Source organism: Chamaea fasciata, unplaced genomic scaffold (assembly GCF_029207755.1).
Source record: "Chamaea fasciata isolate MVZ Bird 193981 ecotype frontalis unplaced genomic scaffold, bChaFas1.0.hap1 SCAF_23, whole genome shotgun sequence".
In the NCBI taxonomy this organism is placed as follows: domain Eukaryota; kingdom Metazoa; phylum Chordata; class Aves; order Passeriformes; family Sylviidae; genus Chamaea; species Chamaea fasciata.
In genome coordinates this window covers 5,701,428-5,714,217 of record NW_027094108.1, presented here as the reverse complement: position 1 = coordinate 5,714,217, position 12,790 = coordinate 5,701,428, and the positions used below count along the sequence as shown (strand labels likewise).

The 12,790-nt window shown below is 57.7% G+C and overlaps 1 protein-coding gene across 2 annotated transcripts in view; it reads right to left on the bottom strand.

Moving 5' to 3' along the window:
* Positions 1-10,509, bottom strand: part of EPHB2 (EPH receptor B2) — a 127,462-nt gene extending 116,953 nt beyond the window's left edge. The window contains exon 1 of one of the 2 annotated variants that reach the window (XM_066203155.1): positions 10,425-10,509. In XM_066203155.1, coding sequence (XP_066059252.1) covers positions 10,425-10,509 — 85 coding nt within the window. The remainder of the gene's footprint in view (positions 1-10,424) is intronic. The other variant, XM_066203158.1, reaches the window with a different exon arrangement.
* Positions 10,510-12,790: the final 2,281 nt, after the last annotated feature.

The following is a 12,790-nucleotide window of genomic DNA, read 5'->3' as shown; positions in this document are numbered from 1 at the left end:
CTGTGAGTCTGTGTCAAATTTCCACACAGGATCACACACACACACCCCCGAGTTTACCCTTCCCCAGCCTCTGGGACCATCCATTCCCTCTGCAAGGCAGGCAGAACAAGTGGGGCTTTCTCCAAGTCTCATCGAATCACAGGATGCTTTGGGTTGGAAAGGACTTTAAAGCCCATCTCCCTTCAATCCCTGCCATGGGCAGGGATGCCTTCCACCAGGCCAGATTGCTCCAAGCCCTGTCCAGCTTGGCCTTGAACATTTACAGGGAGTGGACAGGGCATGGACAGGGCAGCAGCAGGCTCGGCCTGGGGAATGCATTTGCCCATCCATGCACTTGCCCATCCATGCATTTGCCCATCCATGCATTTTCAGCTATTTCCATGGCTGGAAACTATCACTGGTGGGGCTGCCCTGCTCTGCCTGACCCAGCCCCTCCGTGCCCCATGCCAGCAGCCAGCCTGGGGGAGCTGACACCTCCATCCCACCTCTCAGCATGCTCCAGCACTGGGTGATCAATACCCTGCCACCAGCCATTCCCCACATCCAGGCACCAGCTGCTCTCTGCTCCCCGGGCAATGAAGATACAACATCCCCAGCTCGCTTTCCCTCCCAGAGCAATGCCCAGGGAGCCACAGGCCTGCTCCCATTTACCACCAAGGTGTCACAATGGGCATGCAAAGGCTGGGCACACGGAACCAGCGCTCAGACACCTGCAAGGGCACTCTGCAAGCAGCCGGGGGGGGTGCTGGGATCCTGCAGGAGAGATCCCTCAGAAGAGACCCACAGGAAATGCTTTCCCCAGGCAGGCATGCCTCAGTTACCTCCCTGCAGCCTGGCCAGCCCCATCCCTGCAGGCTCCACCAAGCCCGGACATCTTGTTTCACTCCATCCACGCTGCTCCCAGGTCACGCATTTCTCCTGCTCACTCTGTCCCCTGATACCAGACAGGCTTAAAAGTAAAACAAGGCCAAGATTTATGAAGTGAGGCTCACGGTGAAGGTTTCTGAGCCGCAGTTGTGGAGCCTGGAAACGGGATTACCAGCAAAGCAAATCGTGAAACGCGACCATGACCTCGGCACGGCGAGACGTGACCCTCACGTGCTCCAGCCCAGCTCGCTTCCAGCACATGGTGTGCGCTGCCCGGGGGCTGCCTGGCCAGCACAAACCTCCTGCTGATGGCCCACGGCTTCTCTGACCTCCCCTGCACAGCACCCAGCTCATTTGGGTGGCCCAGTGCTGATCCTCAGCAGACTGAGGATCTGCCACACCTCCCCTCAAACCAGCTGCACAGGCATTTGTCAGACCAGAGCACTCCCAGCTCTCCTCCAAGACCATAAAGAGCTGCTTTGGACACATCTCGTAATTCCATGGTGACTTTATGGCAGCCTTCCAGGGGCTAAAGGGGCTCCAAGAGAGCTGGAGAAGGGCTTTGGTCAAAGCATGGAGTGACAGGACAATGAGGAACGGCTGCCCACTGACAGAGAGCAGGGTGAGACTGAGTATCAGGAGAACATTCCTCTCTGAGAGGATGTTGGGGCCCTGGCAGAGGCTGTGCAGAGCAGCTGTGGCTGCCCCATCCCTGGCAGTGTCCAAGACCAGGTTGGACAGGGCTTGGAGCAACCTGGGATAGAGGCAGGTGTTGCTGCCCATGGCAGGAGGGGAACTGGATGAGCTTTAAGGTCCCTTCCAACCCAAACCAGCCAACGATTCTGTGATTCCAGGACCAGGCCCCTCCTCCTGGGGCATCACTCCCACCCAAAAGCCTACTGCCAAGGCAAAGCTTGCAAGAATGATGGATCTCATGAGAAAGCCTGAAGCCAAACTCACAGAGGCATCACCTGGGGACAGGGACATGCAAGGGATGGGACCCAGTATCAGGGAATGACAATGCCAGCTCCATCCAGGAGTACCCACCACAGCCACCAGCACGTGCCTGGGAGTGGAGAGCAGTGGAAGCAGGCAGATATGGGTCCTGGTAGGACACACACACACCTGTCTTGGGTGAAACCAACCACACACCTGGAGGCCCCTCAGCAGCCCATTCCTGCCTGGTTTGTCCTCAGACATGTCCTGTCCCACCTCCAGCCTCAGCAAGCAGCCCCAAGTGTGTGGGTTCAGTGGCCACTTTGCAGGAACTAGTGGCCTCCTGGGAGACCAAGGAGCATCCATGGATTCTCTGTCCCCTGCTCCAAGGCAGATGCCCCAGTCAGTCCTCCCCTGCCCTGAGAGACTCTGGGATAGGCAGAACCTGCACTGTCTCACCACGTGCTTCCCACCCACAGCCTGTGCACCAGCACTGCACAGGATGGAGATGCCTTCTCTCTCCTCTATCCCTCTGCTGAGGTTGTTCAGGCTCACAGAGGGTCCTGACAGGAGATCTGGAGGGTCCAGCCTCCTCTCTGACCCTCCTCACCCTCCCTGGTTCTCCTCTGCCTCTCAGCAGAGCAGTGCTGCAGGAGCCTCCCAATGCAGGTCCCTCCAAGCCATGACATGGACATGCAACCAGAGCTCACCAGGCTCCAGCAGGGCTCCACATACTTTGGGGACACATTGAGGAGCTGGGATGACACTTCCCATGGAGCAGGACTCACCTCAGCCTGCTGCTGGACAGACAGAGCCCAGCTGGGCACAGCCAGGGACACAGCTTGTCCTTCAGCCTGCTGCAGCTGGGTGTCTTTGTGTCCCCAAGGCCTGGGTGGCAGCAGAGGGGATCCCAGACCTTCTGCCTGCCCCTCCCCTCCTGGGCTGGGGGCTACCCAGGAGCCCAGCCCATTGTTCCCTTTGTCTGGCCCTAGGAGCACCAGCCTGAGGTGGCTCAAGGTGTCCCCTCTGCCCAGGGACACTCATACAGCTCACGGTGTCCCCTCTGCCCAGGGACACTCACACAGCTCAAGGTGTCCCCTCTGCCCAGGGACACTCACACAGCTCACGGTGTCCCCTCTGCCCAGGGACACTCACACAGCTCACGGTGTCCCCTCTGCCCAGGGACACTCACACAGCTTGGCCACATTCACCATCGCCAATCTCCCCAGCTGCTAGCCCGAGCACCACCCCTAGCCCAGCCACCAGCCCCCTGAGGTGAACCCAGGGCCCAGGGAAGCTCCCCTCCTCCCTAGTTCCAACCAGGTGCTCTTGGCCTCCGAAACTCCGAGGAGGGCAAAGGCAAGCACCAACAGGCATTTTGCAAGGGACCTTCCCCCTGCCTGGCCATCCAGCCAAAATCAAGAGCCTGTGGAAGGTTAAAGGTGTTCCCAGACACAGAGGGTTCACCAAGACCATGAGCACCCTGGACCTCCCCAGCAGTTTGCCCTGGAAGCTGCAGATGATCTTGAAAGCCAAAGTGGGAGCTGGGGGCCAGCAGGACATTCGGTGTGGGAGCCCAGAGAAGGCACCTTTCCCTGCTTCCTTTCCAACAGCACACCTGCCACGCCAGGCTGAGCCAAAGGGGCTCCTGCTCTCCATCCCACCCCCAGCAGGATGCACAGGGAGCACTCCAGAACCAAGGGCACCCCATGCCCCTGGTACCCAGGATGGGGGAGGGCTGGGCTTCACCCCGCCCTGCCTCCACCCTCCATCATTCCTGCTGCTTGAGAACTCCGGAGAGAGGAGAAAAAAAAATATAAAATAAAGGATCATCACCCTTTCATCACCCTCTTCTTTGCACCTCCCACAGTCCAATGCACCTCTGTGCCCCCTCCCTCCCCAAGCTGCATCTCTCCCGGAGCCCCCCTCCCCTGCTCTCCTCCTGTACAAGCATCTTCACTCCCTTTCCCAGTTCAGAGCTGATGCTTTCAAAGAGCCATCCACAATGACTTTAAGATCTCTTTCTCAAAATGCTAATAAGTAATTTAAAGACTGCCACTGTGCATGCATGGGTTTAGGGTAATTTTTTTTCCATGTGAATCCCTTTTCATTCATCCCTGACTACATTTAATCTGCCACTTTATAGCCCGGCTATCCAGTGTCATGAGAGCCTTTTGCAATATTTTCAAGACAACTGTTGTTTTTATCATCCTGAATAATTTTGTATAATCTGCAAACACTCTTTGCCTTCCCATTCCCACCCCTCTCTACTTTATGAATACATCACCCAGCGCAAGCCTCACGCTGACCCCGTCCAGTGGGAAAACTGACTCTTTGTTTCCCCTTCTTTAAGCAGATTTTAATCCATAAGAGAGCCTTTCCTCTAAAATTACTTCTCTGGAGTCTCCAGGATCACCCAGGGAGATCTTCTTAAAGGATGCTCGTCCCGTTTACTCTGGCTCGAATATTCATTTTATTGACTTATTGTAAAATGTGAGTTCTCCTGCCATCCCTTCAGAACAGTCTCCCAGCCCTGCCCTGGGAAGCAAAGCTCCCTTCGGCCACTTCGGGGTGACACTGAAGTCATCCCCCTCCTCCCCCAGGGCTCCATCCTGCACATTTGACTTCCCAATATTCATTTGTTGAGGGGAAACTTGGGGGATAAACAATTTCTTCTCTCAAGTTATTTTTCAAACTCCTCTCAGCCTGCCTTATATGGCTTTACATCCACCAAACCACAGTTTCTGATTTTTTTTTTTTATTTTCTCCTTTTAGATACCATTTCCACTTTGCGAAGAACATTTTTTTACCTCCAATGACCTCCTCCAATTTGTCATTTAATCAAGTTTGGTTGGTTTTTGGTTATTTTTAGGAAACTCATGTTAAGTGGCTGCATGAATTTATTCTGAGGTTTAATTTAATTTCCTACATCACAGACAAGTATTTTCCTACTTCAGCTTCTCCCTTCAGCCAGCTCTTTCACTTTGCTTTACTCCCAGATCATTACTATGTGGTGTTTTTAAGTGCTGGTTGCTTGATGGATGCCATGGTCTGACTCTGAAAGAGTGGAAAGAACATCTTTATTGGATCAACTGATAAAGCTTCACCAACTTTTGGAGCTCCCCAGCCCCTCCTCGTGCCCTTCGGGAGGATGGAGCAGATCTAAGGTCTTGTGTGTGGTTGCTCAGGTCTAAATCCAGAGTTCTTCCTCTTGTGAGCTCTCCAAAGAACCACAACGGTTCTCAGCCACTAAAACTATCATTTCTGAATGTGACATTTAGGGAGGCACAGACCAGCCCCAGTTACAGTTGTGTTTTCTGCCCTCATGGCCTGCTCCATCTCCCCTGAATGCTTGGCAGTCAGTGCCACGCTTCCTGTCAGACCCGATACTGCTCCCTTCATCCCAAGCAAGGAAATTCAGGGATGGGTGAACAGCACAGCATGATCCTCACTTACTCCTGTCCCTCATCCTGATTATCTCAGGGGGCTGGCCTGCCCTGCACAGCCACCCCTGTGTCTGCACCCTGGCACAACCTGCCACCTCCCCAGCGCCTTCCTGAAACATCTGACATTGATATAGAGACATTAACAACATATCCCTGCACATCTCCAGCCACCTCCTGCTGTCACCTGGCCTCCAAGGGGACCCTGCCCTCCTGCAGCATTCCCAGTGACCCCGCTGCATCCCTGGGTACAGGCAGGGCTGCGCCACTCGGAACCCCCTGCGCTGCCTCTCCCTCCCGCCCAGCCCCTTATCACAGGAGGCCCCATCCTTTCCCTTATCTAACGGCTGAACTTTTGCCTCTGAGGATCTCCCCACTCCCCCCAACCCAACCAGATCCAGTTGGCAGCCGTGGTGTGCCCCAGCCTCTCTGTAAACCAGTATGGGAGGGATTGCAAACCTGGGTGGGAGTTGACACGGCTCCTCCTCAGTAAAAATGGGATTTCTGCAGGATGGGAACCCCACTCCCAGCCAGAGCCATCCTCATTACTAGCCCATTACTCATTACTAGCCCATTACTCATTACTAGCCCATTACTCATTACTAGCCCTCATTACTACCCCAGCAGGGCTGGTGTGTGGGGAGCAGGCACGTTTTGGGGCAGCAGTGGAGGGTCAGGCTCTCGTTCATCCCCAGCCCCAAAGCGCTCAGGCTTTGGGAGCTGTCACAGCCTGCACTATTTACCCAGCTCCTCGGGCACTTTTCTGAGCGCCCACCCCTCTTCCCAGCAGCTCAGGTATGTGCACACAAAGGGCCCTGACTAATGCAGGCAGGTCTTGTCTCCAAGGGGACTGCTGCTCCCATCCCTGGGGACAGCCCCAAACCCCTCGGCAGCAGCCCCCTCACACCCTCTCTGGGGTGACCGGAGAGAGAGGTGGACATCAGTGGTCACACCAACCCTGAGCCCGTGTCTCCTACAGCCCTTGTCCCCTACAGCATCTCCTCCCTATGTTTTTATCACCCAGAGAAGCTGGAAAGCCAGCAGGGATTAAGAGGACTGCTGCTCCCGCCTGGAAAAGCCACAGAACAGAGCAGCAAGGCGAGCAACATGGACGTTTAAATGAGGCACCGATTTATTTGGCCTCCAAAAGGTGCCTTCCCTTTTGCTGCCCCTGTAATGCAAAGGGCAGGTGGGTGCGAGGAATGTGCCTTGTCAAAAATTAACCCAGGAAATGGAGGGGAGGGGAACGGGGCCAGGCCAAAACCACAGGCTCTGCTCTGCTCCTCATTCCTATTAGTCCCAAAGCATTTGCTCCCCTCCCGGTCTTAGGAGAGTGTTTGCAGATCTGGAGCTCAAGCTCACAGGAAGGATCAGCTCTTGACAGATGCTGTGTTTTCCCCCGGACCTGCTGTTCTGCCACATCCCTTGCTGGGAGGCTCCTGCAGTTCCCATGGTCCTGGCACACCTGGAACATCCACCTCCACGGACCGCCAAGGTCAGAGCAGTGCTCTGGTGGGACCATAACCCTGAAGGGACGGCTCAAGACTTCCCCTATGGAGACTAAAAAGATGGATACACAAATGGCTAAACCAACCCTGTGTCCCTGGCATCTCCCCCCACTCCATGTGGAGGTGCTCAGCATAGGAACAGGAGAAGAGCCTGTGTTTTTACACTGCAATATGTGTAATTCACTTGAGTGAAATTAAATATACTGGATACTACAGAATCGCAGAATATCCCAAGTTGGAAGGGACCCACAAGGATCATCCAGTCCAAATCCTGGCCCTGCACAGAACCCCCAAACAATCCCACCATGCGTCTGAGAGTGCCGTAAATATTATGTATATTATAAGTCACTGTCAATTACACAGAAACACTGAAGTCCTGTCTCCAGCTTGCTTGGAAGATGGGCAGGGATGTCCGTGTCCAGCACCTCACCCCAGGAGAGGATACAGCCCTCCTGCCCCAGCACCCCTCCCCAAGCCTGGGACTGGGCTCAGGATTAGGACTGCCCGGCACAGTTGATGCTCCAAACCGAATCCCCTCACCCGTGATCCTGTTTCCCAGCAAAACTCATGCTGGGCAATTCTCCACCGCCCACTGGAGGCTGTCGCTGCCTCCGTGCTGCCCACACCCTCACTGATAGCAGGGCCATCTCGTGTCTCCTTTCTCATTTTTGGCACGGGGCTGGCCCTCCTCCAGCCCTCGGGAAGCTTGCCAGCGCTGCAAGGTTTGTGAAAAAGTTAACTCCACCGAGGTGAGGAGCACCATCGGGCTGGTTTTCCCTCCTGGCACATGAGTTTAGGCAGGCTGTTGATTTTAAAATACCTCCGTGTCCTTCCCAGCTCCCCCCAAAATACCTCAGGAGCGTCAGTCCTGCGATCGGCGCGCAGCCTACGCAGCAGGAATACAAAGCAGGGCCGTTAGCGATAGCGGCGTTACCAACCGGTGTGGGATCCAGACACTTCCAGGACTCCTTTGTTCTTGACTTTCTGGTTTGGGTTTTGTTGGGGTTTTTTTTCTCCCCCCCTCCACCCCCCGAAAAACACACAAAAAAACTTTCCTTTGAGAAGCCTGAACTTTCTCAGCTGCAGACGCGTTACCTTCCAGCCGCCTTCACAACTATAGGCAATTCCTAACCTCTGCTTTATGTACGTTGTCATCCACCTCCCTGTTTTCCATATTGATTTATGTTTTACGTTCTTTTCACATTTCCTTTTAACAGAGCCGGTTTTAACCAAACAGCCTTCCCTCCCGAGCCCGAGCCATGCATTCTGCTGGCCAGTGAGCAATCAACTTCCAATTTCCATGCACACTCCTGTTTATATTTCCTTCCCTATTGGCTTTGTTTCTAATTAAGGTTTGTTAAATGCAAGTGAATATATAGCGCGCAGAGAAATATAAAGCATGTAGATAAATAAACACCCCACACACAACGGCACTGACTAAGGCTGCGCTTTCAACCACGGATCCCAAAGCACTTTGTCATGTTCATTAACAAAACCTCGCGGCTCCCTTGGGAAAGACGCTCGGATTATTTTACGCCTTGTAATTAGGAAAACTGAGGCACAGAGGAGACAAGTGAAATTACCAGCAGTACAGAAAGGCTCTGTGACAGAGCTGAAAACAGGACTCGAGAGGCAGGATCCTCCAGAATTGTGGTTTTCCCCCGAACAAGCCTTTCTGCCCCCATTTTGGCCCTGGGAATACGCTGGGGCTGGTGATGGAGGGCGCTGCCACCACGGAGGTTCCCCGCAGCCTCGGGAACACGGTGGGTCCAGCCACCACCTCCATGGCCAGCAGCTACTGTTGGGTCTGTCTGTCCACACCGAAGGGATCCTGAGCATTCAGAGGTGCAGGTGGACACCACATCCAGGCACTCTGGAAGCGGTGGGAAGAGGCAGTTCCATTAAGGAAGGAGCAGAGGCACGCCCAAGGAGCAGCATCCCACACATTTTCACCTTGCCAGCTCTCCAGAAGCCTTTTCCTGGAAGGCTGGATTAGGGAGCTGGCTGCCCACACCAACACTGAGAGTGACAATCACAGCTCCAGCACACACAGAGGGCAAAAGGCGACAGCGGGGGCACGGGGGGACCACGCCAAACCCAAACCAACACGGTTTTGGGAACGGCCGCTGGAAGCTCACTGACCATCTCCCTGGGAGCACCCCTATCCACGGAGGAGCACACCTGGGAGCAACCATCTCAGGTGGGTGAAACACCCCACCTGCATTGGCCAGCCTAGACACACTCCCCATCCCTTGGCGCTCACGCGTCCAGCGCCCGCCGCTCCTGCCATGATGGTGGGGAAGTCACTCACGTTCCAAGAACACGCACAGGAGCGCCGGGAACCGGCCACTGACCCACAGCACCGCCCAACAGCACCTCTCGGGCAGCAGGAGCAGCGGCGTGGGGTGGAGATGTCACCCCAATCCCTGCCCATGCCACGCGTGGCAGCGCCAGCTTCTCGTGGTCAAGCGCGTGTGGACCCTGCCGGCCAAGGCGTTGGAAGTGTCCAGCAGAGGATGGGGCCAGACATTCTGCACGGACACGTATGCTCTCACAAACACGCTCATCACCCCAACCCTCCCCCCCATAATTAAAACCATGCTGGGCTCATTTGAATAGCAGAGCTGGCGAGGGCTCTCCGCTGCAACGTAAATAGTCCTATTTATGCCAAGCTCCCATATTGTAAATATCACGATGTATAGCTGGCCAACCCATGAGTCATCTCCCAAAACTCCAACTTAATAAATGGTGCCTCATCCATGTTCCAGACAAACACCGTCCGAGCGGCTCCCACCGCCGCCCGGCACACGCAGGGCCAGCAGCGGCCACCCAGCCCGCCCCAGGGAGCCGGAGGGACAGCGGAGCCACCCGGCCCCTCCAACACCACCCTTCCACAATGGACGGGCATCCCCGGACCACGCCGCCCCAGGACGAGCCGGTTCTCGGCCTGACACCTGGCCCTCGCCCCTGCCCAACCCAGTTCTCTGTCACTTCCCAGGGTTGTCCACGCAGCGGGCGGGTGGGAGCCGGCAGGAACGGCCGGGATGGTTTGAGGAGCAGGAGAACGAGTCTCCCTCCCCTCGCACAGACCCCACCGTGGGGCTCCCCGCCAGCGCCGTCCCCGCACACCCAGCCCTGGAGCTCCCCACCTGCCGCCTCGCACTGCTTTGTCTGAGCACCGGGGACCTCGGCGGGGAGCTCGGCTCCTCCTGGGGACGCCGGGAACGCCACGGCGCCAACGGGGAGCCCGGCCAGCAGCTCCGGAACGCCGGTAAGGCCTGGCCGAGGGGCACCCCAAAGACTCTCCCGAGAGCAGCGGCGGGCACGGGGCGGTGAATCCCGGGCATCCCTGGGGGACCCTCGGCGGTACCCAAGGGATGCCCACCTCGGCGGAGGGATGGCGGGGAGAAGGGCGGCCAGCCTTCGGGAGGCTCTGGGGGCGTGCGGGGGGGCACACGCGACACACCAGGCTCCGGTGGCGACACCTCCAGCTGGGGTAGCACTTCCCCAAACTTCGCCTCCCCTCCGAAAGGGCGTGCGGCGGGGACGGGTGGGGGGGGGAGGCGGGGGGCAAAGTGCCACCCCCCAAAAAACCGGGGAGAACCCGGAGGGGGCTCGCCCTACCCCGCAGGGCCCCCGCCCCCCGCGCCCCCCCCGCCTCCTCCCTTACCTTCCACGGCGGCGAGCAGGGGCAGAAGGGCGAGGGGCAGGCAGCAGAGCCACAGCGGCCCCATGGTGCGCGCCGGGCCGGGCATCAGAGGCAGCGCGGCCGGCGCTCCATGGAGGCGGCGGAGCGGCGGAGCGCAGAGCCCAGAGCCCCTCGCTGGGGCCGCCGCCGGCGCGGGCACGGCCGCGGGCACGGAGCGCTCCGCCGGCCCCGCCGCCGCGGCCGGGCCGAGCCACCGCCGCCGCCGCGCGGGGGACGCCCCGCGCCGCCCGCCTCGCCCCGCCCCGGGGCCGCGCTGCCCGCGGGGGCGGCCTGAGGGGGCGGCCGGGCTGGGGGGGGAGCGGCGGCGGGGAGCGGCGGGGGCCGGCGGCGGGCGGCGGGGGGAGCGGGCGGAGAGCGGGCGGCGGCTCCCCCCGGGCCGCCGATGGTTTCTCCCGGAGCTGTCGATCATGCAGAGAAAGCCGTGATTTCAGCCCAAATCCGCCTCGCCGGGGCTCGCTGCGCCGCCGGCACCGGCGGAGGGGCGGAGGGGCGGGAGGGTCCCCGGGGGATGCCCCCGCCGCCGCCCTTCGAGCTCGGGCCGGGCATCTCTCCCGCGGGGCTGAGCCCCCGCCGCTGCCCACAGGAGCCGGGGGGCCGGGGCGGTGAGGAGATTCCCCGTCCGGAGAAGGGGACGCGTGCAGCAGGATTAAAAAAAAAAAAATAAAAGAGACAAAAATCCAAGGAGTTGCTAAATCCTTGTTGTGGGCAGCCCTGAGCCCCCGCACCCTTCTCCTCCCCCATCCCCCTGGAGCCGGCCCCGGTGAGGAGAGAACAGGAATCCCCCCACTTCCCACGTGGAGCAGTTGTGAGTTGGTCACAAGCCCCATTGACACTGCTGGGGTCAAGCAGGACCTTCCCAGAAGGTGCGAGGTGAGACCCAGCTCCAATTCTGCATCGCAGCATGCTACGAGCCCCGACTTTTCGCGATGCCTGGGAAGGACATCTGCCGTGTGGGCACCACACCCTCTTCAGGACCTGGCAGGGAGGCTGGGACCAGATGGTCTTTAAGGTCCATTCCATCCCAAACCTTTCTGTCAATCTATGACTTGTGACTGCTACCAGGACTCTTTGCCCCAGGAGGTCCCTCTCCCACCACCCTGACATGTCCTCCTCACCCCTCTATATCCACATTGTACCCAGCAGTGCCCCCTGCTCATCCCCCATAGCTGTGTGCCAATTGCTGCTGGTTGGGCAGAAGGTTCAGGTGCATCCTGCAGGAAGCACTTGTGTGTCCTGGAAGATCCTCCTAGGGAGGTCACACCCGGCACATGGATCTCTACACAAGATGTGCCAGGTTCATAGGCCAGGAGCTGAAGACCCATTGGACTTTGAGGATGGATTCCTGTCCCTCAACTCACCATGGAAGGACATGGAAAAAACAGTGTAGGCTCCATCATGCTTTTCCTTATCCCGTGGTTGTATCAGCAGCTTGAGCACCTTGGGTTGTCTGCCTTGACCCACCCCAGGGAATGATTCCACAGGAGTGGTTAGTGGACATCACAGCTCCAAGATGATGTTGGCCACATAGATGAGCCAAATGGTCCTCCCAGCTCAGTGTGGCCAGCTGCAGGCTCTGAGCTGCTTTGGGAGTTCCTGTCACTGCAGTTGTTGCTGCTCATCCAGGCTGGCCCCACATCTGACACGAGAACCCTGTGGCCCATCTCCATCATGTGTGGAGAAGCTTTCATCTTTAGAAGCTCTTTTGGGGTCACTCTTGCACTGAGGAAGGAGGCTGAAGGCCGGGACAGCCACTGGCCTTGCTGCTCCTTCCTTCAGACGTGTTCTTCTCCAGGGCAAGGATCCCAAGGATCCCCAGCAGTCACCCACCATTCCAGCACTGTACCAGGCTCCCCCGCTGGCAGCCTCCCCTCACTCCCTGCTGCTCTGGAGCATTTCCCATCAGATGTCTGAAAGCACTCACCATATCCAAACTCCTCATATCCTCATTTCAATCCTCCCAGATCCCAGGGCTGTGTCCCCCACGGATCCATCGATTCTCCAAAATGGAAGCCTGGAGTCCAAGAGCAGCAGCCCTGTGTGTTTGCCAGTGCCCACCCAGACCTCAGGATTTTCTTGAAGCTCTCCAGGACTGCACTGCCAGACACAATGGGAATTTTGTCCCAAGGAACAGTCACTGGAGACCTTCTCTCTTCTCTTTTGAGCTCCCCCTTAGGCTGTTGCTGATGGAGATGGACCTTGCACTACGCAGACTTGACTGGCTACTGCACTGACTTTGAAGTTCTTACACGCTCCTTGGAGTCTGGTTTGTGCCCTGAAGATGCTCTTCAGAGCCAGTCATGAACTGTGAGCACTGGTCCCACCTCACA